The 27795-nt window shown below is 42.2% G+C and overlaps 2 protein-coding genes across 4 annotated transcripts in view; one reads left to right on the top strand and one right to left on the bottom strand.

Annotated features, from left to right (window-relative positions):
- Positions 1-903: 903 nt before the first annotated feature.
- On the bottom strand, positions 904-27240 carry SYAP1 (synapse associated protein 1). Its single transcript, XM_019746297.3, has 9 exons — positions 26890-27240; positions 20208-20326; positions 19504-19570; positions 16128-16201; positions 11422-11561; positions 6704-6852; positions 5374-5432; positions 4783-4924; positions 904-2951 (listed from the first exon to the last, which is right to left on the bottom strand). The coding sequence occupies exons 1-9, from the start codon at positions 27098-27100 to the stop codon at positions 2824-2826; spliced, it is 1089 nt and encodes a 362-aa protein (XP_019601856.3). The 5' UTR covers positions 27101-27240; the 3' UTR covers positions 904-2823.
- A 375-nt stretch (positions 27241-27615) lies between these two features.
- Positions 27616-27795, top strand: part of CTPS2 (CTP synthase 2) — a 101235-nt gene continuing 101055 nt past the window's right edge. Inside the window, exon 1 of one of the 3 annotated variants that reach the window (XM_074324097.2) lies at positions 27616-27634. The gene's annotated coding sequence lies outside the window, so the exon portion shown is untranslated. Of the gene's footprint in view, positions 27635-27677 lie in introns of those variants that run through there. The other 2 variants (XM_019746325.3, XM_074324098.2) reach the window with 2 other exon arrangements.

Below are 27795 nucleotides of genomic sequence, written 5' to 3'. Positions count from 1 at the left end.
TTAACATTCTTGTCATCAACTGCTGTAACCATAAACGGATATTGTTATGTCTTGTATAATATTGACTTCATGTACCTAAAACAGGCTTTAAAGACTTAGTTTGGTTCGATGCTCTATTACCTTTTAAACTATTTTTATTTGATTTCACGTGCATAAACATGCCCCACACGAGCCATCCATCCTTTACAGCCATCAGGGCGCGTCAGCGCTCCCCCCCCCCCCCCCCCAGCAGCTTGAAAACATGTACAACGGTTCTCAGAGAGCCTCATCTCTGCGCTGATAGTGTCCTTATCCTCTGAAATGTGTTATTAGAAATATCTGATTTTACAAGCTTATTTGTGGCCTCCCTGGGAACTTGGTTCCTCTTAATTTGGCAGTGTGGAAAGGGGAGTGGGCAGTGGGTACTGACTGGAACAGCAGAGGAAGCACCTGTAACTAGAAAAAGACAGTCATCCGAGGACGCCAGTGGTTGGGTAAGAAGTAAAAAGCACCAGAATCCTCAGCTGCCTTGAGTGCATCAGTTCAGCGCATCTCAACCCATACAGTCCATTCTAACCCCCGGGGGTCTTGGTAATGCGGAGTCTGGGCCAGCGCCTGAACTTCTAAGAAACTCCCAGGACAGGCCGCCCACGCTGGTTCTTGAGCCAGCAGTGAGTAGCGAGGTATAATTCCCTTAGGTGATACAGTATGTTTGTATTTTAACATTTTGTGAAGCTTATGTGTTTTTATGCTCCATGTGTCTTGTTGGCTAAGCCCCAGGCATGTCATAAGTACTTAGAAATTTTTCACCAAACATGGTTACAAATTACTTTGCCCTTTAAGGGAATAACACTTCAGTTACCTGTAAAATTTACAAAAGCAGAACATTTTACTCCTCGATGAATCCACAAAAACATAATTAACTATTTTTATGCTGTGTATAAAGTTTTATTTAATTCTTTTATTTTTACATGGCAATGCACAATTAGGTTGTTTTGTTTTGTTTTGTTTCTAAAGAGGGCGCAGCTCACGGTGGCCTATGCGGGGATTGAACTGGCAACCCTGGTGCTACCAGCACCACGCTCTAACCAACTGAGCTAACGGGTCACCCCCAATTGGGTTGTTTTTAAATACAATGATTATCATGTAAAATTTACAGTAACAACAGTAACATATTTCTATTATGATTTTAGGTTTTCAATTTTCTCTGAAAGCTTTCTTTTGTATTTATTCAACATTCATCAGTAAAAATTTTAGTGCATATACTAAGAGCCAAACACTGTCATATTCTGATCTGCTTACACCTAGGATTTTTAGCTACTTAAAAACATTTAATGTTTCTTTCCCTCCAGCAAACTCTTTGAAACCAAACCTTTCTCTCTAAATAGGATTACTTCAGAAGTTGCCAGTTATCACCTCTGACTGAACCCAAACTCAACAATCAGCAACTGTGGAAGCACAGTGGAAATCTCTTGATAATGGGGGCAGTGGTTTCATAAAATACATGAGTTTATTGCTACGACTCAAGTGATCCAAGCTGAGACAGTCTGGCTTTTACATGTGCGTATCCCAAACTACAAACAAAACAGTAGCAAACGCTTGGACCTATATTCACTTCTCTCGTTGACTACACCTTTGCTAAACGACCACAGACTAATTTTTATGGGGTCAAGAATAAAAATATGTACATTTTTCTTATAAAGAATTGTTTTAATTCTATTCCCCTTTATGAAATAAAGGCTCCTTGAAAAATATGAAAAGTTCGGGAAGCAAATACCTCAGATGTTAAGCTACCCCGTTCTTTTAAAACAACCATCTTCTGGGAATATGGGCCTAATAGTTTAGCAGAATATAACTATGAAGTTCTATAAGTTGTATGCAGAGGAACACAATTTTATAAAGACTGACAGTTTAATTAAGACAAGCAAAGCCAAAACACATATGTGGTGATGATTTAAGCAACAAGAGATTTTAAGGTGAACAGGCTTCTGATGGTCATTAATACAAAAAGGACGAGAGGCCCTGCTTTCTACAAAAACCATGATTTTAGTACAAGTATAAAAGCTCTGGTTTAACGTTTCAAAAATTACAAACTGAGATGTCCCACTTTGTGTAAGACTTCCCACTTTTGAGTATAAGGAGATTCTGCCATTGTAATTTAGGAAAACAGTATTATACTATACTTGAAACTATACTTGAAATTTAGGAAAACAATATTATTAAATGTGGCACAATGAAGAACAAACAAGAAAGAAAGAAAAGGCCCCCGAGAAAAATATTTTTGCACAGTCTTTCTTAATGTAAAATCGTGTGATGTTTATACCATTCAAATCGACATAATTATTTTATTTTTTGGCTTCCAGATGGAATTTTAGAAAATACCAAGAAAAAAGTTCTAAAAGTGCTTCCTCTTAAGTTCTTTGGTACAATTTGGTCATTTTGATAGCTGTCAATCATTAAGTGCGTTAACATAATTATCAATGAAAATGCAACATGAAGTACAAATGTTTAGAAAACCACAGCTGAAGAATATATTTTTGACCTCACGGAAAACAACTCTAAGATTTTACTTATGTTTCTGAAGGTAGGATATACATACTGACTATAGTACATCTCTAACTGGATTTATATTAAAGAAATATTACATAAAACATCCCTTTTTGATTACTACAATAACTATCTCATATACTTTTTTTAAAAGAGGCAAGTTTCAAGTTGAAAAAGGAATAATTTTGAATTTCATAAAGTTATACTTTTGTGCCTTCTGATTCAGTGAGTGTTGCCATCTAGAATTTAATGTCAGTTACAGAATGTTAAGGATTATTCTTATATTTCGGGAAACAGCTAATTTTCCTCCTGCAGCATCTTCTCTATTTCCTTATCCCAGTTTTCATCTCGTTTCTCTGATTCTGTCACCACTTCGTATTCTTGAAGTTCTTGTTGTAGTTCTTTTTCCCAATCTGCAGAATCCTCTAAAAGAAATAAATGAGAAGGAAAAGATTCTGAATTCATCATGCTGGCTTTAACAATTTTCTCAACTATAACTACCTATGTAAGTCTGAGCCACAGTAATTTTTAACGTCTCAGGCTTCCTCACTGTGTGAGATCAGAAAAACGGAGCAAATTTTAACAGTGACCAAGAGAAACATGATTAGAAGGATAAATTTGTTAAATGTAGAACCAAAGATATCAGATGTTGTCAGTAAATTTGGGGTGTTATTTCACTTCACCTAGGCCTCTCTTTTCCTTCAATTTATATGGATAATTGATAATGAATATTTGGTTGCAAATTAGTTTTTACCACTAACAATGATGATGATTGTTAGTGGTTAACAGCTAATGTTTCTTGAGCACTTACTGAGCCAGGTACTGTGCTAACCACTCTCTACCTATCACTCTTGTTTTTCCCCCTTAGAACAATCCATGGACTAGACACCACTATTATACACATTGTACAAATGGGGAAATGGAGGCTGACAGAGGTTAAGGGACTTGCCCAAGATCACACAGCTTGACAGTGATGGATAAACAGATGGAACCAGATCTACAGGCTCCACAGTCCCACTTTAGCAGTAGTGTCCCTAGAGTGGCAAGAGACACCAGCACCAGATGTCAGGCGGTCTCTTGCTGAAGGCTGGCCCCTCACATTGGGCTCCATCTGAGCTCTATCACACTGGTCTTCTGTGTTGCGATTTAGAGCAGCAACTTTCTGCTTGGACACTCACTATACCTGTGTGTGTGTGTGTACATATGTGCATATGTTTCTACAGGATAAGGCATCTGCTATGCAGGGTTATAAAATAGGGAGGAAACAAAACAAACCGGCTATTTAAAAAGTTAAGCTAAAATACATTTTCATCTTTTAAAAATAGACAAATTTAGTAGCTATAGAGAAAACAAAAACCAAATCTTTTAATTTTTTGCAGCAGTGACCTCAAGGGAAAAGACAGTGTGTTGCATAGCAACCAAACAATTTCAGATACATTTATTAGGCACTTACTACGTGCCAGGCTCCATGTTAGGTACTCTGGGGGACAACTACCCTTGAGGAACTTACAACTACTATAGAAAAGAATATGAAGTGGCCCCAGTTACAACTAGGGCAGGAATTCAGGGAAAGAACAGCTCGCCAGAGCAGTAGGGAGCTAGCCTCTGAGAGGCTGGATAGTTTTCCCACCGGTGCTCTCTGCACAACCTGTGGGAACAGGTGGCTCCCTGAACTGTAAGTCTCAGAAGGCTTCAGGAAACACCTTCATTTGAAAGCCAGTCATTTGTCCTGATGAGCCAAAGAAAGCAACGTTTTCCCTAAACCATTTTTTTAGAGGCAGCATGCGCCTTCCCAGAAGCAATGCTCCTGAAGCACACAGCAGCTGGGAAAAGAATCTTCTAGCTACAAGCATAAACCCAAGGAGGAAACCAACTTTTAAAGCAGAGCGCCAGGGGGCAGTGTCTCCACGTAAAAGATGCGCTTGCTTTCTCCCCAGTTCCTGGGCCCCTGTCCTCGGGACTGAGAGGCCTTGGCGGCATCACTTACCCTCTCTGGGTCTGCGTTTCTCTATGCTGCTGTGCGTACCTAGAGCAGAGGGGCATGAGATCTGGTCATGTGTGCTAGAATCCACCTTCTAGTGGGGGACAGAGAAGCAATTCTGGAAGGCAGCTATGCTCCCCACTATACCACCAACGCAGCCCGAGAAGCAATTCGATGCAAGTGACAACGTATTTCTATATATCAGCTTCAGAATAACGATTTTCTACAATCAACTTCAGAACTGGGGAATAGGATGGTTGTGGGTTTTTTTGTACCTTCTAGTACAGTCTCCTCCTTTTTGTCGAGCACCAGCTGCTCCATTTCCTTCCTCAGATCCTCCTGATTTAAGTTACAGGCATCGAAGGCGTCACTGACAAACTCAGAAACAACTGGGCTGGTAGAGATCTCCTCTTCATCCTGAAATGCAACAAACGAGCTCTGGAAATGGTTTTCTCAGCGACAGTTTTGTGCTAGAGCTCATTTGCGGTCATCTCACAATTTAATCCAGCATCATTTTCATTTCCTTCTTCTGCTGGTCAAATGATCACCGCTCTCCCACCTTCTAACCTGCACAGTTGGTTGGTAACTAAATGAGTTACCTCCTGAATCTATTATGTTCACTCATGGTTTGGATCATGCCAATCATTCTGCCCAATTCCCGATGAGCACTTGTAGAATGATTTATGCCAGGGAATCACCTCACGTCTCAGCTGTAGGTCCTTAACTATTCAAGTACCAGACCCCGCTTCTTCAGAACAAATAAGACCCGTATTCATAAGTCATTTGAAATGGTATCTCAGGTAGTTAACACAGAGTGACTTCATTTCCAGATATCAACTATTAAGTACAACATAAAACTGTATTACCTCTTGAGTTTTAAGCTGAGATTTGATTACAACAGGTGGCGTTTTGGGCCGTACTGCCTCTAAGAAGTGAGAATAAAAGAGACAATAATTGCTCGATTCAATTCTGAATACATATAATAATAACAACTAAAATATCCACAAGTATGATGATACTAAGTAATTTACAGAAATAAGCTTTTAAAATGTTATGCTTTCAGCTTTTAAGTCAGTACAAGAAATAGCCAGGTGAAACCCTCTCAACCTCTTTCTTTTATTACGGATATTTTTAATATATCATCACATCTGATGCCCCTTACATAAAATTTCCAGCAGGAAATAATTTTGACTTTAGTGTTAGCAAAATCCATTGACAAATAGTTCTGTTCTTTCTTTTAGGTAATGAGAATTAAGTTATTTACCAAGTTTTCCTTTTGTCACAAATGCGGAAAATCACAAATGCTTGGGCTGCCTTTGTATCTTATTAACCTTACCAGGTGTACAGTCTTTACTGAACCCGGTCTTAAGCCCATTTTGCTATACAGGTGGTATTTGGTAAGATGGTATTTTCCAATAAAATTAATAAAACGAAATACTAAACAATGATAGACACTTGGGACTCATGTTACTATCTATATGCAAAATGCAAAATTTTACTGTGTAGAACAACTTCATTAGTGGTCTGTGCCGTTGGACACACTGCTTTGCATGAATTATTTCCATGAAATTCCATGAACAAAAAAGTCTCCAGTTGTAAAGAGTACACAAATATGACACAAAATACATTTATTTTAATTATTCTTAGATATTAAATCATTGCTGATAATTATAAAACACTTTCCCCAACAACCAGGGGTAAACTGTCACAATAAGAAAGAGTCAAATGTGCAAGTTAATGGCGTCTAGCTCCGAGCTGGATATTTGTAACTTGGAGTGGAATGGAGCTTAGTTCTGCTCTAGACTATAGCAGTGGGGGAACATCAGGTTGAATGGAAGACTGAGAAAGAAAGAAAAGGGGTAGACTGATTCAGTGGAGGACAGAGGTAAAAAAAAGTCACATGGTAAAGGGCAAGGAAAGAGATGGGAAGATGGCTGGTGATCGAGGGAGAAATAAATGGAAGAAATAAAAAAACAAGAATGAGAAAAAGATAGCAAAGTAAAGGAGAGCTTGGCAAAGACATGTGGTGGGATCAGAGAGAAGGCAACAAGAGCAGAAAGAATATATCCTCTGGAAAGAAAAGAATTTTCCATTTAATGATGACATTCCTGGTACATACAAGATGACAAGCTCATGGGAGTCTCTAAGACTGTTTTTAAAGTAACTCGTTATTTTCACAGTGTTCTCTGAATGTACCTGTCAGTGGCGATGCATCCTCTCCGCCATGGCTCTTCCCCTCTTTTCTGACGGCCTGCTGCTGGGCGGCCAGGGCTGTGAGCTGGGCCGACTGCTTAATCAGGGAGACTCGGTAAAAGTAGTTCCTCCAAAACACTTCTTCCTTCACGCTTTTAAAGACAAATAACACATTTGAGCACACATGCACACAAATGCACGCAGGGGTTATATGTTGCAGTGGAGATTGGAATAGAAGATTTTTAGGGGCATTTGCAAATCCAAGTGAGGCTCAAAAGATTCTCATTTGCTTTCGAACTGAGTAACAGGATAAAAAGAACAGTTATCTCCACAGCAGCCAAAGCAAACTTGCAGAACACCCATGAAGCCTCAGCATTTCTGGATATTTTAATGATGCCAACACTGCCCTCAGCAGAGGAAAAGAGGCTGCTGCTGTGAAAGCAGCATGATCAACCTGGGAGACTGGAAGCACAGCCAGGACTCCACCAATTATTTGCTGTTTACCGAACAATTAAGCGCTTTCAAGCAGTGAGAAGAAAGGATTGTGGGCGTTGTTCCTTATGAAAGGAAATGTTTGGCAGCTTGCAACTAACTAGCAATCTGTAAGAATCGGCAATGAAGTGAGAGATGGGTGATAATGTGACATGCGAGTCTGAACTGGATCCTTTTGCTAAAAAGGATGTTATTGGGACCAAAGGACAAACCTGAATAGGGGCTGAGAATTAGATCGCAATAAAGTGCAGAAGCGAGTTTCCTGGTTCAGATGGTTACATCATGGTTGTGCAGGAGAATCCTTGTTTATAGGAAATACACAGTAAAGCAATCAGGAATGGTGGGGCATCAGGTCCCAAATGGCTCAGAAAAAAAAGTTCTTTAGACTGTACTTCTCACCTTTCTATAAGTTTGTGATTGTTCCAAAATAATAATAATAATAATAACAACAACAACATTGATAACTATGCTCACCTCAGAGCAATTCAATAAAAATATCGAGGGTAGAAGACAAAAGAAGACTCCGCAAAAACAGAATGCACCCGACCCTCCCACCCCTGTCACACACACAGAAACCAAGGACAGCCAAGGAACAGCTTTGGTGACCCGCAGGCTATTTACGGTGGGGTTTTTTTTTTGCCTGAGGAGTCCTTCATTTTATGTTCTAAAAATGCTTTGCTAGTAGAAATGACAAAAGAGTAGTTGGGAAGGTTTCTCTACCTCCTGGTTTACTAGAAGAAAGGCAGGTTCTTGGGGGGCGGGCGGGGGGAATCGAGGAAGAAAACATGACAGAAAGACTTGGGAGGAATAGGAGAAAATCAGTGACAACTAAGAGAAAACAGAGACCCAGGCTTGTGAATAGGACAGGGCTTGCCTTAGATAGGACATCAGAACACGGGGTTGTCACATCTGTGAGTGGGGAAGCTGGGCCAGGAAGCTAGCTTTTTAAGTGCCAGAGGCAAAATGCAAGATTATTTCCACAAACTAGGCCACGTAACAAGCCGATATGCTGCTAGATGCAGCCATCTTTCATTCATTAATCCCAACATTTACTGGCGCCACATGCACCAGGCCCTGTGCTAGGTGCTGGGGGCTAAAGGCTGAATAAGACAAGTGGTCTGCCCACATAGATGATCACAGGAATAATGACCTCTTACTTGTTCAGTTCTTACCATGTGCCCAAAGCAGCATTTCCCAAACTTATGTGGCCTCACAACTCTCTTTTCCTCATAATGTCTTTTGGAAGGAGGGAGACCGGGCTTAACAGCGGTCAGTAAGGGTTCACAGCCGAACACAAGTTCAGCACAGCACATATCAGTATGCTGCAGCTGCTGGAAGAGCTAATGAAATCGTAGGCTGCATTTAAAATGACACAAGACACACTATGGCGTGCTCTTCTGCAATCAGGCAACGTGTCATATCCACTTCGGGGAACTCACTTTCAGAGGGTAATAACTCGGAGGGTGAGGGGGCACAGAGACTAAGACACCTGGGGAACAAATGCAGGAACCGGGGCTTTTACCCGGATAAGTTCAAGGGCCTTAAACCATCACATCACAGCTACACAAAACCGAGCTTAGCCTTCCCATGAGGTAGTGAGCGGCCTGAATATTTTCAAGGTCACTTTTAATTCTGAGCTCTATAGAATGAACAAAATGAAATTGTGTACTATCCAACTACAGTGGATCATGGGCAATGTTTGTTCTCCATAAAAACAAACATCTGGATTGTCTTCTTTTCCAGTCTCTCCCTCTTGACGTACGAGGAAGTGGTCACAGGCACACTGCAGAAATATTCAGTTACCCTCTGCAGAGCGTCACAAGGCACATGCCATACTAAACGTTCTGAGAAGCCCTATAATAAAGAAAGAATCCACTGAACGTAGCAACTCTCCAACATTAATCTGACTGCTTGTGCTATCATGGACTATTTGAAGGCATTAGCATGCGAAGAGCATATGTCCCAGTCCAGGACTGGAAAGGACTGTGGTTTAGCAATTGTCGGAGTGAAGGCCTCAGGGGGTATCTGTGATGGCCCAGCAGGGCCCTGTCTCCTGGCAGCACTGCCGTCATAGGCAAGTGCTAACACACTAAAAGGCATTTTGAAATACAGACTGAGTGTTTTCTTTTCTAAATCGTTCCCAGTTAAGGATGGCTTCTGTTAAGAACAAGTGTCTCAAATGATCAAAGATGCACTTCTGTATGTCAGAAGGAAGAGTCCAGAAGTCTTATATTTTTGTTACGGCTCCATTTTGTTTTGTTTTGTTATGGAAATTTCAACAACAGTGGAGAGACTACAACAAAGAACCTCCATGTACCCGTGACCTAACTTCAATAATTATCAGCATTTTGTCAGTCAGGTTGTATCTACGCCTCACCCCCACCCCCCACGCTTTGCTGTGGGTGGGGGTTGGAATATTTGAAGGCAATACCAGATAAAATAACTTTTCATCCAAAAATATTTCAGTAAGCATTTCTAATACATAAAGACCTATAAAAATAATAACCCTAATTTCTAAAGCATCCCTAACAGAATTTGCAGTAGGAAACTAGACTTATATGACTCAATGGGCAGCTTACTTAGCGACAAATCCAAAATATTATTTGCCAAATACCAATTCTCCCAAGCTTTAAAAAACTCTACAATTACTGTCAGCAGTGAGAGGGAGTCCCAGATTGTCCAAAACCAAAACTATGGACGACAACCCAGGCCCCATGTCATGACGCCTCAGGGCCTCTGGACAGTCCCGAGAGTGTCGGCAGAGAGCCTGCGGCTTGGCCCAGGGTGATTCCAATGTTCTTCACGCTGATGGAGCCTTTAGGTACGAAGCCCACCTAATCCCCAGAGCTTTGCTGCTCTTCTCTCAGAAAAAGGCTGCCTCTTCAGAACAGGTACAACCTCAAATTCTGAGGTGAAAGAGCTTCAAACAGATACATACATACATATGAACTGTTCAAAAGTCAACTCCCAGGGTTTGGTAAGCATAATAGTAATTAATGACCAATATGTTAATAATCGTGGAGACAAGAGTTTCACTAAAAAGAAAAAAAATAAAGAAAAGATTCTATACAACTGTTGTTCTAAGTCTGGGTTCAATAGGAGGAACGGTGGACAGGCCCTAAAGGAGCGGTGAGATGGCTCCAATTCCCAGGCTGCCCCTTCCGGCCAGGGACTGTTCCCACTGGGCAGAGATTGAGGGTTCACTATGAGCTAAGCTACTCCACACTCAAGGACAGCTGGCACAGCTGAGAATGGGGGTGTAACGTTGCATGGAAGCCCCAGGGGCCAGGCTGTCCCTATTATTCTGCCTGTGGCCAGGCAGGAGGCTAAGGAGTCCCCTTGGGGAAGCCACCAGGCCCAGAAGGCCTGTGGGAACACACAACCCCAAACACCTTTCAGCATGGCACCGTCACCCAAAGGATGGATAAAGAAATCCTACAACACAAAAGACAGCCGAAAGTGAACACAAAGATTCAGAGAAAAGAGCAGAGAAAAAAGAGTTATCTCAAGAAAACTATACTTCATGTCCTCAGAGAACAGTGACACTGCACCCATATAATAAGAACAGAGGGTTAGAAACAAAAACACTCACAGAATGAGAAAGATGGCTGACTCTAAAAATGCGAGATGCAAAACAAGAGATTGGAATTAGGAAAGGTGAGGAAGAGCCTGTGGTAGCAGAGGGGAAGGGAAGGGGGCCTACAACTGATGATTGTCCCAGAAACAGAAGACATTATGCTTGTGCTGGAACTCAAAGGACAGGCAGGGATTCTGGGAGGGGAGAGAGAGAGCCTTAGGGCAGAGGAAAAGCAGCAGGTGGGTGGGGAAGAGAACAAGAACACTGCTGCTGGAGGGCAGAGCTGGAGTAGCCGGACCTGATGGGCCTGGGAGACCTTAACTGTATTCTGGAAGACACCAGCACATCTGTTTTTGCAGGAAAATGCGTCCTACCTTCTAACCAGGGATAAAAGAGGACATCTCAGCCCTACTCCAAACTTCCCGAAAGTCCACTCCTGGTTTCCATTCTTTGGTGGGTGGTGTGTGTGTGTGTGTGTGTGTGTGTGTGTGTGTGTGTGTGTGTGTGGTGCTGAAGGGCCACAGAGCAGAGTGTGTTCTGGCCCCCATTCCAAGATTCTTCCCTGATACGGTGCACATGACCAAGGCCATTAGAAAATGCAAATATACATTTCATGAGCGGTGCCACTCCAGCTCGAGAACACGGTGCTTACAGTTTCGGAACAAGGGCAAATCTCATCCTGCTCAGCAGTTCATCCTCTTGGAGCATGACCAGGGCAACGGGGTACATCTGATCAAAGTCAAAATGAAACTGCACACCAGCCGGAGGGTCACGAAGGAAATTCCTCTTGTCCTTTGATGAAAAGGGGGAAAACCATAAATGCAATTAATATGTAATAATGCATCATTGATTTGACAAATGCTGAATTCTCCCAGAGACTTCAGCCCGAAGTCCAATAAGCTATCATTAACCTGTCCGCTTAAGAGAGCAGAGAATGAGCAGAAAACGACCAACCCTCTTGATAAGACAGGGGGACTGTAATGGTGGCACTAAATCTTCTATTTTGAGATTTGGACCTCTGGTTTAATTCGATTAAACAAGTGTAATTTAGCTTGGGACTTCTTGAAAGCTTTCTTTTCTTTCTTTGCCTCCTTTCCACCAAGCCTTAATGACTCTGTTTACTATACATTTACAATTTAATCTAGGACAATTTAATCTAGTTTCAATGGTTCTATTTACTTGGGCCTTACAGACCTGGCCCTGTGATTTAGGCGAGGTTTTCACATCTGTATGGGATCCACTCCTAGCGCCAACCTAAATTTACATAATATATGCAAAGGTTGTGATAACCAGTTTAACTGAACCTTCCCCCACCCCAACAGACAAAGGCAAACATAACAGAAGATTCCCTTACAGGCCAAAGCAATTTACATGCTGGTTAGAAAATACAAAACTTCAGATAAAACAAAGACTCGGGGCAGTACTCTCCAGCAGACTCTGCCCTGCCCACCCTCCTCTTATTTTAATAAATCTTTCTTCTGTATTTCTACTGGCCTCGTGAATGCTTTCACAACCCTTGAGCGAACAGCCACAACACCTATCATGTATTTTTAAGTCTCAATTGGAGAGAGCATCTTGGGAGGCTGGGACATAAAATCATGAATGAGTTGAAATTATACATTTTGAAATCATACGAACACGTTTGTTTCAGTGGGCACCGTTAGATATGTGAAAATGAGTGTAAATAAACTTAGAAACATTCTAACCCAAAGTTCAAGTCAGCTAACCATGGTGGCCATAGTGGGAAAGGCAGATGCACAGCCCTGCTCATTTCTCAAGTGTGCACGGGCCACACTTTTGTCCCACACTTCTTGAGAGCACACGAAGGCCCAGGCTCTGCCTGACAAATCTCTGCGAAGCTCCACGGGTCAGTCCCTGGACCAAGGGCCAGGCAATGCCAGGGTGACTGACAGAGACATGGTGTGGCTTCTCTGCAGAGCGTGGCCAGGCTGGGGAAGGGCTCAGTGTTGGTTCATTAACAAACATTCGCTGAGTGCTGGTGTTACAGTCTGGGCCCCCACTCTACATCCCAGCTTCTCTGTCATGACACTGTGAAGCCAGCACTTCCATCCTCACTTAACAGATGTGGAAACTGGGTCAGGGAAGCAAAAGGGCTTGTCCAAGGTCAGGTATGTGCTAGAGCGAGTGGCAGGGCCAGCATGCCAAGCCTCCCCTTCTGGTCAAGTGCTCCTCTGACGCTAGCATAGCCTCAAACTCAACGGGCTGCCTATGCATCTCACAGGCTCTGTCCAATTTAATCTAGGACATTCACTTTGCTCTGCAAGATGAACACGGCCACAGTGGTGACAACACTATGGGGACAGCAAGACATTGAGATCCTGCCACCCTGGACTTAGCAGTGCTTCCAGCTTTCTCACGCAAACTCTGAGCTGCTCACTGCAGCGAACTCTGACTCCTGCAAGTTTCCGATGATAGGATGCCGACAGTAGGGAGGGGAGGAAAGTGAAATAACGGGCTCCCCTCAACACTTCCCTGCCTTGCCAGATATCCATCTATCTTTTAAAAATATCCGACAAATAACAAGTTTAAATGAATTCTTCACACTGTACACTCAGGTTTAGGATACCTTAAAACTAAGGGTTAGAGAATCCACACTCCATTAAGAGGTAGTCAACACACGGATAAAATGTCATACAAACATTTTATCATTAGTATATTAAGTTGGAGTTTCATTTAAAAACAATTCAATCCAAGATTATTAGAGAAAACATCCCCCTCACAGAAGACCCTTGTATGGCTTGCGACCCACAGCCAGTATAGAATGTGCGAATTCTGAAAGGGCGCCGCTGTGACTCTCCAACACACCCAGGCCCATGATACCCAACCTGGAAGATCTGTGAGAGTCCGTGTTTCATTTGGACCACTTCTCTTTGGTTAGCCAAGAAGGAAACAAAATAAAAGACCCAAAGTCAAATTCCCTGGGTTACCTGACCCTGGACAGGGCAATTTCCGAGGGAATGAGGGTGGCTTTGAATTCCTCTGCGATGGAGCGTGACTCACGCTGGTTAGCATATAAAGGGATGTCTCCAAACCATCCTCTCTCCTATAGACTGAGCATATAACCAAGGCAAAAACCTGCTGTTGTGGACCACTCAAAGCATTAAGATTTTTTTTTTTTTTTAAGAAATAGGGTAGAAACAATCAAACAGCAAACATCGTTTTGTTTGTAAATATGATACACACCTGTTTTTTAAAAATTCGAAACACCAAAGAAAAGCAGAGTCAAAACTCCCACCATCTACAGACAACCCCACAACCCCTCCTGGACATGTCTGTCTGCATATATACAGTTTGACATAAATAGGAAGATACTCCCTTTTCACTCAGGGTCATAAACATCTTCCTACCTCCGAAGCAGACACATTTACACTGAATGAATGACAATGTACTTAACCAGGCCCATGTTGGTAGTCAGCACATTGTTTCTAATCTTTCCTTATACAGAACTCTGCACGTAACATCACTTTACAGATAGACAACGTTTATTCTCTTCTAAAGTGATCCCTTCAGACTAAATTCCTAGAAGTGGGATTTCTGGTTCAAGACTAGAATTATTTCAATACATAGTGCCCAAACTCTCTTCCAGAAAGATTGTAGCAGTGTATGCTGCTACTGAAGTACTGGTTTCATCTCATCTTGCCCATGTTGGATTTTAACCATTTTTGGTTTTTGAGAATTCCTACATTAATAAAGCAAGAACAAACCTGAACCTAAGTGGATTTTAGTTGTTACCTTCTAATGTAAAACATTTCAAAGCCTGAAACTGTCCCTAATGTTTCCCCTAAGTTTCTACAACAGCCTCCTAATGGGCCTAGTTATACACCAGAAACAGTGGCTGGAGTGCTGGCAGTCAGGGCAGCGGGGCCTGAGGCAGGAGAGGTGTATACAACCGGAGGCCTCAGCAGCCAGCAGAGGGAGCTTAGATTTTAGTCCATGAGAGACGAGTATTAGAAGGGTCCATGTCAGGGAGTGACACAAAGTGATTTACACCATCAGTGGATCCCTCAGGCTGCTGAGATACGCTTGTACTGGAAAAGGGTAAGGAATGGACAATTGGGATGTCTCAGGCAGGAGATGATGGCACCAGGACCACAGGACCACAGCGGTGGCAGTAGAGAAGTAGACTAGGACTACATTATGAACACAGCATTGTCAGGACCAGGGTGGGGTGGGGGACGGAAGGCCCGACTCAAGGAAGACCCCTAGGTTTGTGGCTAGAAAAAAATTGAATAACTGGAATCTTATTGAGATGGAGAAGATAGAGAGGAACAAGTCTGGGGGACACAGGAGCTGGGGGGATTTGACTGGAGAGTATCTGATGTTTGCCCTCACACGACACTGACTCTCACTGCCGAATTCCCTTCTGGGGACAAGCAGGGCTGTGACATCAGTGTCAGGTTTGGCTGTAACATCGTGTTCACAATGACCTCGTAATGGATGCTCCGGCCTTTAAAGTGCTTACTAATGGAAAGAAAAACCTTAAAATGCCCTGGGGGAGGGCAATGGAAAGGAGGTACAGCCCAGCTCTATGTTTGTTTGTTGCCTAGACTGAGGTTCCATTTATGACTGCTTAAAAACAAAAAAAAAAGTGGGTTAAAAACAAAGCTTGAAAACCACTGATATAGTAAAAAGCTCTATTTGTTGAGTCCCAGGCCAGGCAGGGTGCTCAGTGCTGAGAACAGAGATCAAAGCCGGTGTCTGACCGCTAGGAGTTCACAGCCCAGTGCAGACACAGATAAGAGAGAGTCACAATTGAGAGTCTTGTCCCCACACCTGTACAATGGTGATAAAAGCCCTTACCTACCTCACAGACATGTGGTGAGGCTCTAAAGAGATAATGTGTGAGAAAGTGCTTTCCGGAACTGTCAGGTCTACACAATTGTTAACTTGTATTGCTATGTTCCCTTTGAGGTCTCAAGTGAAATTTTTGTGGGCCAGCATATGGAATTTTATTTCTTTCAATTTCAGTTTCAAACAAATACATATAGCAGTTAAAAAGAAAATTTAGAATACAATCATTTCATTCAGAAGAATTAGAATGCTGTCTAGAAACTATATGATAGCATATTTCAAAAGATTATCTATCTTAATAACATAAAAGAATTCTTTTAAGGCCGAAAGAATTATTTTGTATAGTAGGCTATACTTTTCCATTAGGAAAAAAGAACTTAAGGAGAAGCAACTTGAAAGTTAGTGGAAAAAAAAAGTAAAAGTTGATGTGTACATTCCTAATATCTCAAAATATTTAAAAAATTGTATAGAAGAAAAACATTCTGCTAAGGATAAAGTCATGATAGGAAGAAAGTACTTCTATACAGAATATCACAAGATACTTACAGCTGACAAGGCCAAAATTTGTTGTTGAATTGTTTCTTCATCGTTACTATCAACCCATGGGGGTACTGCTGCTTCTAAAAGGTTTTTAACAGCAAAGAAGAAAAAACAGGTTACAAGGGTTACACTGCAAATGTGGTTTGAAAAAAATGAAAAAGTTCCACACAACCTTTTTAGCAATTAACTAATGAGTTCCAAATATGACTATTCATCACAATTCCCGGACTTAATGTATGAATCTCATGCATGTATGCATTTGATAAACAAATTACTTGAAATATGCAGTGGAGATATTGGGCAACACCTTAACCAGGTGCTCAAAATCAATATCACCTGTGAGGAAGAGATAGTCATTGTGGCCTCCAAATATGATACTCTGAGAAGGACACATCATTTCTGTAGTATTCTGGCCAAGAATGCATAATCTGAGTCTAACCCCAAGGAAATATCAGACAAAACCCAAATGAGGAATGGTCCATTTAACAAAAAAAGGGGGAGGGTTATTCTTTAAAAACATTGCTATAAAAGACAAAGAAAGGCTGTGGGAATGTTCCAGATTAAAGGAGGCTAAAAGACATGACAAAAAATGCAATACTGTACCCTAGACTGGATGCTGTGTTGAGGGTGAAATGTATAAAGGACCTTACTAGGTCAATTCATGAAATCAGAATGTGAGTATTGTATCAGTGTTAAATTTCCTAAAGCTAGAAAACTAACAAAGTAAATAGGGGGTATATGGGTGTTCTCTGTACTACTTTTATTCTTGCAACTTTTCTGTATATTGAAATTATTTCCTAATAGAAGTTTTTGTAAAAAGTTACTGTACTTGACTCATGACAAACGGTGATGACGGGGCTGCAAGATAAGCGGCTAGAAATTGAGAAAAGGGTTGTCAAAAATGAAAGCAAATGCAGAAAGAAATGGGCAAATCAGGCACAATAAACAACAGGGCTGGGATCAAATCCTCTGAGCCTTTGGAAGTGCTGGGAATACCAAGACACTTAACACCCAGCCTGTGTCTCTGGGGCTCACAAGGAAACGAGATGATTACAACTGAGCATGATTAGCATGCCAGATGACAAATGGCAACCACCTGGACAGGTGAGTCCCGAGGGGTTTCTGTGGTGACTCGGGAGCCGATCTTGGACCAGGAGGAGGAGTTCACTGATGGGTGTGTGTGTGGGCGGGGGAGGGGGGGGTGCGGCGTGTTCAGAGAGAGCAGCTCTACCGTCCAAGCCTGGAGCAGGGCAAGAGGGCAGAGCTAAGGCTATGGAGGTGGGTGGTCAGCACAGAAGATATACGTGCAAAGGGTCCTCATATTTTTGCAGAAAGAATCCCTTTTATTATTATGCTGCAAAAGTCGGATGGAGAAAACATCCTGTTGTGTGCCAATTGACAGAAAACTGATGTGCATGCATGGATGGAAACATGGGCAGATGGACAGACACCCAGTTCATTCTTTGGCTCATCCTGGACAAGAAAATGGTGGCAATTATAATCCAAATTCTGTTAATTATAAGATAAAATAAACATATTTTCATACTTTAAAAAAATTAGGGTAAAGACCCTCTAAGACTTTTTTTCTTATATCAATTACTATAACATTTTTGTCTCCATTTTAAGTCTCTTCACGTTGGTCAGCTTCTCCTAGCACTACTTACCTCAGATAATGCGGTCCTCGCAAGGCATGAGCTGGTAAGGATAAGACACCCTCCACAACCCCCTTCCTCTAAAACTGCTCTATTTAGAGTGCCCAATAACTTCCTGGTTGTCCAACCCCGTGGACACTTCCTAGTTCTTTTCTCTCTAGGCCGGTTTCCTTGTCTGGAAAATGGAGACAACAGTAAGTACTTCACAGAGTTACTATGACTGTTAGGCGAACAAATGAATGCGGAGCATTTTACAATCCCTTTCCTCTCAGCAGACCATGCTCTCCTTGAAATTCTCCCTCCCCGGGCTTCCACTGCTTCTCTCTTCCTTGGGTAAATGGGCACTGGTTTTGATGGCAGATTTGTTTCATCACTTACCAGCTGAGTGACCTGCAGCACATTACTTAACCTTGCTGAGCTTTCCATTCATTACATGAGATGTTACATATAAAGTGCCCGCCACTTAGCAGGCACTCAGCAACTGTCAATTCCTTCCGCTCCTCACCTCCCCTAAACACCATAAATCTCTGCTCATCTCTCTTGACGCTTGGCATACTCTGCATCTCGGAGCTCACCTACTCTTATGGTTTTTACATGACTTGACTACTAATCTGCATCTGTAGATGGAATTCTCCTCCATGCTTCCAACAGAAGTAAATTGCTGCTGGAGCCTGTTCACTTAATTTAGAGCACTGCCAAGCAACGGAACTATCTGCAAGGATGGGAATGTTCCACATGTGCATGGAACTGTATGGAAGCCACCAGCTCCATGTGGTTACCGGGCATTTGAAATGTGACTGAAGAATGGAATTTTTCCAACATGCCACCTGCGTTCCCTTCCTGCCTTGGTACATGTTCCTCTCACCTGGCTGTCTAATGGGCACCTCAGAAATGAAATCACCTCCAAGCCTTTCACCCCCATGCCCTCACAATCCCTATCTCAGAGGCACCAACCAGCTCCTATACCAAGTCCCCGAGCCAGGGTCAATTTTACTGCTTCCCGTGACATTCTAGGTTATGCTAATCTGTATAGTTTATTTGTCCCAGAGAGCTGCTTCATACTTTTGAGTTAATGTAGGAACGACAATGCCTGATGGAAACTCACCACAGGACTAACCAGTTCTTTTTGAATTTGTAGCACTGCTCAAACTGAGTGAATTATTTTACCCTACTTTTGCCAAGTTCAAAGACATGACACCAGTTTTGTGTTTGAGCACCATCAAACAGTAAAAGTGGACATGTTGAGATCTTGTAACTGCAAACATTGAAAAAAGCATTTGTCAGTAAAGAAACGTATTAAGTTCCTCAAATCCCCATGATTTTGCATGGCCCTCTGTCACTTCCCTGGAAAACTCTTTTGTTTTTTGAAGAGAATGGAAAGGGAGCTAACATTTGCTAAGGGTCCATTATATGCATATCAGATACTGTGTTGGACGCGACATAAACTCAGAAATGAAAGCTTACTCTCTCTTTTTCAGAGCCAGCTCCTCAGAGGGGCCGTCACTGGCTGACCTCACCCACTATCCGAGCTGCAGGGAACGATTCCTTTCTTCCTTTAAACGCCAAAGGTTTATGCGTTTGTCTTTCCCACGAGTGTTTGCCCTACCCAACGGATGGAAGCCGTTACTTACACATTTTTGTATTCTCAGAGCCTTATCATGGTGTCTGCATGTAAAAGGTGCTCAATAAAATTTGGCAGGTAAGTCGTGTACAAGAAACCTATACCATACCTGATTTTTTTGTATGCTGTTCCTCAACAAATTTTTTCTGTTCCTTCTGAAAATCTCCTATAATTGTCTGTCAAAAAAATACATAAAGAGTCAAATTACCTTGAAAAATCTATTATTAGATAAGAATTACATTCAAGATCTGTGAAGTCTATTTGAGATATTTTATTCATTTTCTTCCATAAAAAGGCTAAAAAAGTGGTAGTTCCCCCTTTCCACAAGAGGGATCGTCAACATTTTTCAATTTTAAGTATACAACCCCCTTTATGATGAATTATCTTTGCAAATGCAAACATAAAATAAATTAAAAATTGAAATTAACACACTCATGCCTTAGTGTCTTAAAAGGGTTGCTCCTAATGAGCTAAGACTTTAAAAACTTAACCAGATAATGCAAAAGTATAAATATACTCTGAAGTGGTTACAGTTGAAAATTAAACTCACAATATGAAAAGTTTAGTATTACCCAAAAGTATCAATATATTTTAGACTATATTAAAATAAAAACCAAGGTTATTTAAATCAGATAATTTATATCACAGCCACTTGTTACACAAAAAAGACAGAAAAAAACCAAGAATCTCAACTATTAATATTTTTATCAGAATATGATATCCTACTTGGGTTAATAAAGTTCCTAAGAAGGGACAATAACAGCTGCTAATGAATTTCATAAATTTCTACTACCAAAATAAATTTAAATGTACCTTATCAATGATGTCATCTATCTTCCCTTCTTCTACTGATTTCTTTATCGTTTGTGCTGTTTCAGCAACTGATTCAGTTATTTTTTTTGTAGCAGCGGTCGCAAAATTGAATAGATAGTCTGTAAAGAATAAAAACGAGTCTATGGTCCATTCGAGTACAATGGTTATTGTATTTGTAATTTCTCCCTGAAAGAGCTGTTACAAGAATCTTAAATCACAGGGCATGTTCCTTATTAACCAGGACTTAAAACGAAAAATGAGAAGCACTGATAGTACTCCACTTTCTTGGTGGACTGGCCACCCATATTGGGCCATCGATTCATCTCTTTCAAAGACCCTTAGCAAACTCCCCAGTTCTCCCCCTGTAGCTGTTTCAAACTTGTCTTGCCCTTCTCCAGTCTCTAGTTCTAACTTATCTCAGTAAATAGTCTCCCCTCCAACTTTACAAATAAGATCAAGGCTCCTTTATACTTTTCCTCCTTTCTAGGCCCTCAGTATCCCATCTTTATTTTCTTCCTCTTCCTCCTATTCAAAGAAAAAAACATCCCTCCTTTCTTAGATTAACCCATCCCATGATAAATCTGGGGGATTTTAATAAATAGAAATTTTGCCAAGTCCTAATATAAATATAAATCCTTCTTTAATAATAATGAGCAAATATGTAGAACAAAACGAAAACCGTAAGACACAAAGTTTCACTTTCACCTTCACCAAACGAAAACAAAACTAACCTTCCTAAAGACCTGAAAAGACGTATGTGTCATCTGTGTAATTTTACTAACAATTGTCACCCAATAAATTTAAAAAATAAATTTAAAAAAAAAGACATTAAAAAAAAAAAAAGACGTATGTGTCAAGGCTCTATTGCACTAGAATATAAAGGCCTGTATGCAGATAATATGTCAAAGTCCACACTCTCTCTGCACAATCTGGTCTGCAGGAAGTGACCTCAGGTAGGTCCCGAAACTGGACTTGCTGGGGGATGCTTCAGGGCAACTGGCCTTTGAATCTCATCTCACAGGAAAGATTCTAAGGGCAGTCTTGCCTCTGCCACCTGCACGTGCTGCAGGGTGGAAGGGCGGGGATGGTGATGGTGGTTAACTCTCAAACGACTCAGGCAGGCAGAAAACCCCGATAAGAATGACAAAGGGAGCTTGGCATACCTGATGAAATCCTCACTCTGTGATACCACTTTTAGACAATCAGGCAACTTGTACTTGGAGCAGCAGTACAGCTCCCAATCTGAATGACCATCTCTCCCACTTCCCACATCCTTTACCATTAAACAGTCTTTTCCCCACTGTGTCTGGTGGCACCCATCTGTCAATGACATCAACACCCCATTATGACTATACCAGAGGACACTACTTGTCTCTGGTCTCACTCTCCCCTCTCCTATTCTACATTCATATGACCACAAGAAATTCTTGAGGATCTCCAAGGAGGCCTCAAATACGTTATTCCTTGGTTTGAAAACTTTTATCTGCTCTCCCTTTACCTGGCTAAGTTTACACAGTCTATGGATCTCTGCGCATGTATCACTTCTCAGGAAATGTTCCCTGACTCCTTGACTGGAGTAGGTGCCTCTGATATATGTTCCCTCAGCACCCACATTGCCCGATCAACAATACTCATGACACTCTACCGATTACCTAGTGAATCTGTCTTCTCAGACTGAAGGCCTGGCCTCAGCCTGACTGGGGCAGTGACCAAGGCTGTCTGATTCACCCAGTGAGTGACCAGTATTTTTTGAAAGGATGCATGGGGAGTGACACAAGTGTGAGCTTTAGGCAGATGCTTCATTTCTCTCTGAGTGTGACTAGTCTACTTGCCCAGAGTGGTAAGACAACATGGATAGACAGCCACACTTTGTGAAAATATTCTTTGCGGATAGACAAAGAAATCTAAAGTTCTAACAGAGCAGGGTTATCTTTAAGATTTCTCAGGAATACGTTTTGAATTAGAATCGACATTTTTTCCTAAGGCAGGACTGTGATTTAAAAACTGGTATTTTTAGGGGCAACCAGATAGCTCAGATGGTTAGAGTGTGAGCTCTGAACAACAGGGTTGGTGGTTCGATTCCCACATGGGCCAGTGAGCTGCGCCCTCTGCAACTAGATTGAAGACAACGAGCTGCTGCTGAGCTTCCAGAGGGGCAGCCAGATGGCTCAGTTGGTTAGAGTGTGAGCTCTCAACAACAAGGTTGCCGGTTTGATTCCCCCTGCCATGGGATGGTTTGGCTGCGCCCCCTGCAACTAAAGATTGAAAACGGCATCTGGACTTAGAGCTGAGCTGCACCCTCCACAACTAGATTGAAGGACAACCACTTGGAGTTGATGGGCCCTGAGAAACACACTGTTCCCCACAATATTCCCCAATAAAATTTATAAAAAATGAAAACAAAAAAACCCAAACTGGTATTTTCAGCATAATAATCTTAAGTCTCAGATTTTAATGACTCCAGGGGTGGAGTACACTGAACACACTAAACAAAGATGAAAGCACAGTTCTGGCCCGCAAGGAATGTCCATTTCTAAACAAACAAACAAACAAAGGCAACCAGAAGAGCAAGATTATTCATAAAACAGAGCCACTCAGAGAAGGTCTCCCAGGAGTAATTAGAGAGTGGCCTGGATTCCAAAGTCAGAGGGAGAGGGCAGCGGGAGAGCATGACAAGAGATTTTCAGGTAAGAAGCTCATAAAGACGAGAAGTGGTTTATTAATTTTCCAAAGAGATCATCTGGCACCAGGTTAAAGACAGTTTTTATTAAGTGGTTAGGAAAAAACTGAGACTAAGATCAGAGTCAACAGGAAGTAAACGGAGGTCAATGTCAACTTCTGGAACTTAGGCACAAAAAAGGGTGGCACCGAAGAAGAGGAAGTAAAACATCTGCGAGTGAGTAAACCTCCACAACTTTATGGAAGGAGGAGGCAGATTGTGAACACCAAAAGCAGTCATTTTATCTTCATTTTCATTATGTCATTTTAGTCTCACAACCATCCTGGGAAGAGCAGGTATAATCTGCTCCGTTTACAGACAGGAAGCTAAGGCTTGCAGAGGATACACGATTTGTCCATTATGATGGGGCAGACCCATCTCACGACTGCCCAGCCAACAGCCTATCCCCTCCCTCCTTGCTAAAGCAACCCCAATTTAGATGGATGCTCATCAAACCTGGGGGTGGTCTTAGGGACCCCGGACACAAACAATCAAGGTCTTCTCGTTAAGCCTCTGTTTGTTGGACTTTCTATAATTTGCAGCTGAACTTTTTGTAAGTTGCAAAAGATATCACAATAAAGACAGTAAGTAGTGTACGGATCTCAAACACAGGCTATCTGCCTCGAAGTGGCAAGCTGGTGCCCCAATCCCGTACAGCCTCACGTCAAATGAGCAAGTGACAAGGGCTTGCAGAATTGAATGAAATGATAAAGGTAAAGGACAGTGGGAAGGTTCTCAAAGGTCAGAAAACGCATACATTCATCAAAGTAAAGAGAGGAAGGCAGAGTTTAAAGCTTCCTGTTGGAATGGGAAAATAAATTCAGATAGTGGTTGTCAAGGCATATATAAGAATATTAACATTCTTCTGAAGAGGCTGGCTAATTTTTCCAAAATACCATCATATTTCATACAATTTTAGAATCTTCGTGTTGGAAGGGACTTTAGAAGTTACCTAATTCAACCTCCTATCCAGGTATCCCCACTTCCAGGGATGGGGAACACATGACTTCTAAGGGCAGCCAATTATTAGTTATCCATCTCTAATTCAGAAACCCTTTTTCACTTCCCTTGTCATTTCCACCTTTCAGACTAAGATCTGTCCTCTTAATATAAAACAACTGTAAAAAAAAAAAAAAAAAAAAAAACTGCGAGAATTTTGAGCAATGCCCCTCAGTTTCTTCTTCTTCAAGCTACAATCTCCAGTTCCTTTCAGTATTTTGTTCATAAGCTGTGGGATCCAAGCCCTTGACCATCTGTCTGCACTCCTCATGGTAAACCTGGGTTTGTCATCAGACCTGAATTGGGATTTTACTTCTGTATCAAAGCAGACATGTATTTTTCTACGTACACACTAACTTGGAGCCCTCTTAGTTGTAAACTAAGCAAGACAGTCACCTAGAACTTGAAATACATTTGCCCTGCAGAAAAAGAGGAGGCTGGCCTAATCAACACAGTTCCACTGCAAATACTAATAGCACTTTTCAAAGGAGAAAGAAAAGGAGGTGGCCCTTCCTCCAGTCCTGGGCATGGACTGGTCTTAGGGATGGTTTTGAAAAAGCCAAAGCTCATCTTGGGCCACCCTCCCACTTATTTAAACTGTGTGAGTGACTCAGATATTAAATTCTCTTAAAGGCTCAGGTATTTTTTTCGTTTTAAAGAAAGAGTGCAGATAAAGCTCTAATTTGGTCAACTGTAACAAAAACCAACCAACCAATTTGTGAACAAGAAGTTACTTTGGGGCATGAGGCCTTCAGATAGGTAGGGAGGGGTTCCCTCATAAACTGCCCTCCCCTGAAGCAGGTGATCCTAAGTTATCAGGATGGAGGGCCAAGGATGGGAAGGTTTGGTTTTGGATGAGGGAGTGGAAAGCAGGCCTGGGTGTCCACCACTCGTAACCGGCAAGTTGCCTAAATTTATAAATACATCATGAACCAGAAGTATTTAGGGTCCAATCTTGAAGGGTAGCACTAAACAAATGTTTACAGAACAAATGGGGCTCCTAGAAGATTCCATGTAGATTTCTAAAAGCTAAAGAAACTAATCTACTTAGTGAAACTCAGGCTCAGAGATGTTTAATTTCAGTTTTCAAAACATAGATGGGCTTTTTATTATTTTTTTAAATTTTTATTTGTTTATTTATTTTTTTAAGGAGGGTGCAGCTCACAGTGGCCCAGCAACCTTGGTGCTACCAGCACTACGCTCTAACCAACTGAGCTAACCAGCCACCCTTAGATGGGTCTTTTTAAAGATAACATACCTCTTAGGATGAATATGTAGAAATGAAAAAATATCCAATCATCTCTCGCCTTTCTGAAGGCTTGTGTATAAACTAGAACTTTTACTTCTTTTTAAAAATCACATAAATATCAGAACCAAAAGAGCTCTCATTTATTTGGAAACTTTAAATTCACAATACATGTGTGGGCAGGGAAAGGGGATACTTCCATCTAACCTTGGCTTCCCCAAACATCAAGAAAGTCTGGTGAGGAGAGAGATCGCAGCGTTAGGTTCCCAAGTAGACATCCATATCGAATACACATTTATTAAAAAATATTCGGAGGTCTTTATCACTAAATACAAACGTGAAGTTCAATACAGCCGTCACTAAGTTTTAAGAAGCCAATTTTGACACTGCCCTGAAGAAAAATGAAAATGTTTCTCTAAGTGCTATGAAATTGGGTAAACCCCCATAACTTGCTTTTCCTAATGTGGCTCCACTTTTATCTATGCCAACTACTTAATATGGCCTTTCTTCTCTGGTCAAATTCATCTCATATCTCTCTCTCCAATAGGCCAAGCTTATTTTTAACCAATTTTCTACACAGGAAATAGTCATTCCCTCTTTAGTGATTTTATTACACAGCACTTAGTTTTATTTGTCTTGTGCACTGTTTGGGGGCCTTGCACTGAGATTTTGTACTGCCACAATTTGAGGTTATGTCTGTTTTCTGTACTCCACCCTGAAGTAAAACTTTTTGAATGTTAGAGCCTTTCTTATTCCAGTATGTGTTTCTCTCCTCAGGCTCCAGCCTCCCCCAGCGCTCCTGACTTTTAGTAGGTTCTTTAAAAATGCTTGCTAAATGTAATATCTACCTTTGCTACAGTTCTCTCACTTGTAGCGCTGTCTGCTTTAGGGCCTATCTTCTCAAAGACGCTTTCGTTCACTAAGCTGGCCATGGTCTCTCCAGAATCAGAATTACTAGAGCACCTGTTTATCCATCAAGACTACTTACTACTTCTATTCTCTTCCCTAACTACACAGTAAACTCTGGAAAGAGCACGGGCTTTGAAATTAGACAAGCCTAGGTTCAAATTCCACCGCTACCACTTACTATCTATCAGTATAACTCAGGGCAAGGAACTCTGGGCTTGTTCTCCCAACTCACTGGGGTGTTTCACAGATGAAATGAGATATGGTTCATAAAACATCTAGTACTGAAACTTGCACAGACAAAAATTGGCAGGAAAAAGGTCCCACTGCACCTGAAAAGGAGATGAGCCGAGGTCTTCAATAACTCTTCCTCAATTTACTTAGGACAATACATTCTGCCCTAAGGGCAAAAACGCACTTTTCAACCAACTCAAGCTCCCCAGCGGCTGCCATCCTGGGGGTGGGAGGTTGTGGAGGTGAAAGTTGGCGAGTTGAACAAAAAGATTCCTTGTCAAACCTAAAGACGTCGGGTCACACCGCTTTACTGCGGCCCTGCTCCTATTGTTTACACTTTGCACAGAGTGACAAGTCACCAGGAACTTCAGGCACAGGATTTGACTGCTGGATGAAGCTTTGGCCTTGCCCAGTTCTTCACCAACCTCTCCCGTCCTGAGAGGATCTACCGACAAGACACACCTTCCTTCACCCCCACCACCCCCACATCCCTCGATCAGCCAGGCCCGCGCCCCAGGGGTATCAAAAAGAAGGTTGCGAACACTCCCAGACAGTCTCTGGTCCCGGGGGAGACTCACTGCCGAGGCCTTTGGCCTGGTGAAGGAGCTCCTGGTCCTCGGCTTGCTGCGACGCCCCCTCTGCCGGCTCCGCCACCGCCTCGGAGCGCTGCTCGGGTGCAGTGTCTCCCTTAGGCTGCCCGTCTCCCTCAGGCTGCCCGTCTTCCTCGGACTGGCGGTCACCGGTCTCTGGCTGCTGCAAGCCAAACCAACTGCTCAAACCCCGGAACATCCCGCCCTCCGGGCCGCTGCCGCGGTCCCGGTCACCGGAGACCCTAGCGGGTGACGCCTTCACAATGCGCGTTTCCCCAGGAGATGACCGGAAGTGCGACCCCAGAGCAGCCAATCTGTCCGTCTCCCCGCCTCTATAGCAACTCCGACGCCTGCCTCGCTGTGTCACTTCCGTCCAGGAGCCCCGCCCCCTCTGGCTGTTTACTTCGGTCACTATTACGCGCGTGGAAAGCGGAGGCAGGGCTTTTCCCACGTAGTCCCGCTCCGCCCCTTTTCCTCCATCACCAGCTTTGTAGTGGCTGACCTAGGCGTATAAACGGCGTCTTTGTCACTCTAAGCAGCTTGGCTGGTGACTTAGCCTCGCCTTTTCTGGTTCAGCTGGGCTAGCCCCGTGGAAACGGATATCTTTAGCCTCCTCCTGCGTCGGAATCAAAACTAGCCCATAACCTCTAGATCCAGCTACCAATTTACAGAGAAAACAGACGACGGAGAAAGGTGTTAAAGGACATCGCAGGATGCAGGCAGCAGAATCTAGGTTGTGAGAAACCACAGGACACACGATATTGTTTATTCAAATAAATAGCAAGGAAAGGGAGAAAGGGAACCTATACATTCAAAACGATTTAAGAGACATAATGCATGGCACTTTGTGGATTTTATTCAAATCCTAATTCAAACAAGCACATTGGGGAAAAG

Source organism: Rhinolophus sinicus, chromosome 18 (assembly GCF_057876585.1).
Source record: "Rhinolophus sinicus isolate RSI-liver-muscle chromosome 18, RSI-T2T, whole genome shotgun sequence".
Lineage (NCBI taxonomy): Eukaryota > Metazoa > Chordata > Mammalia > Chiroptera > Rhinolophidae > Rhinolophus > Rhinolophus sinicus.
Note: the sequence above shows the minus strand (reverse complement) of the source record. Positions and strands in the feature narration are given on the sequence as shown.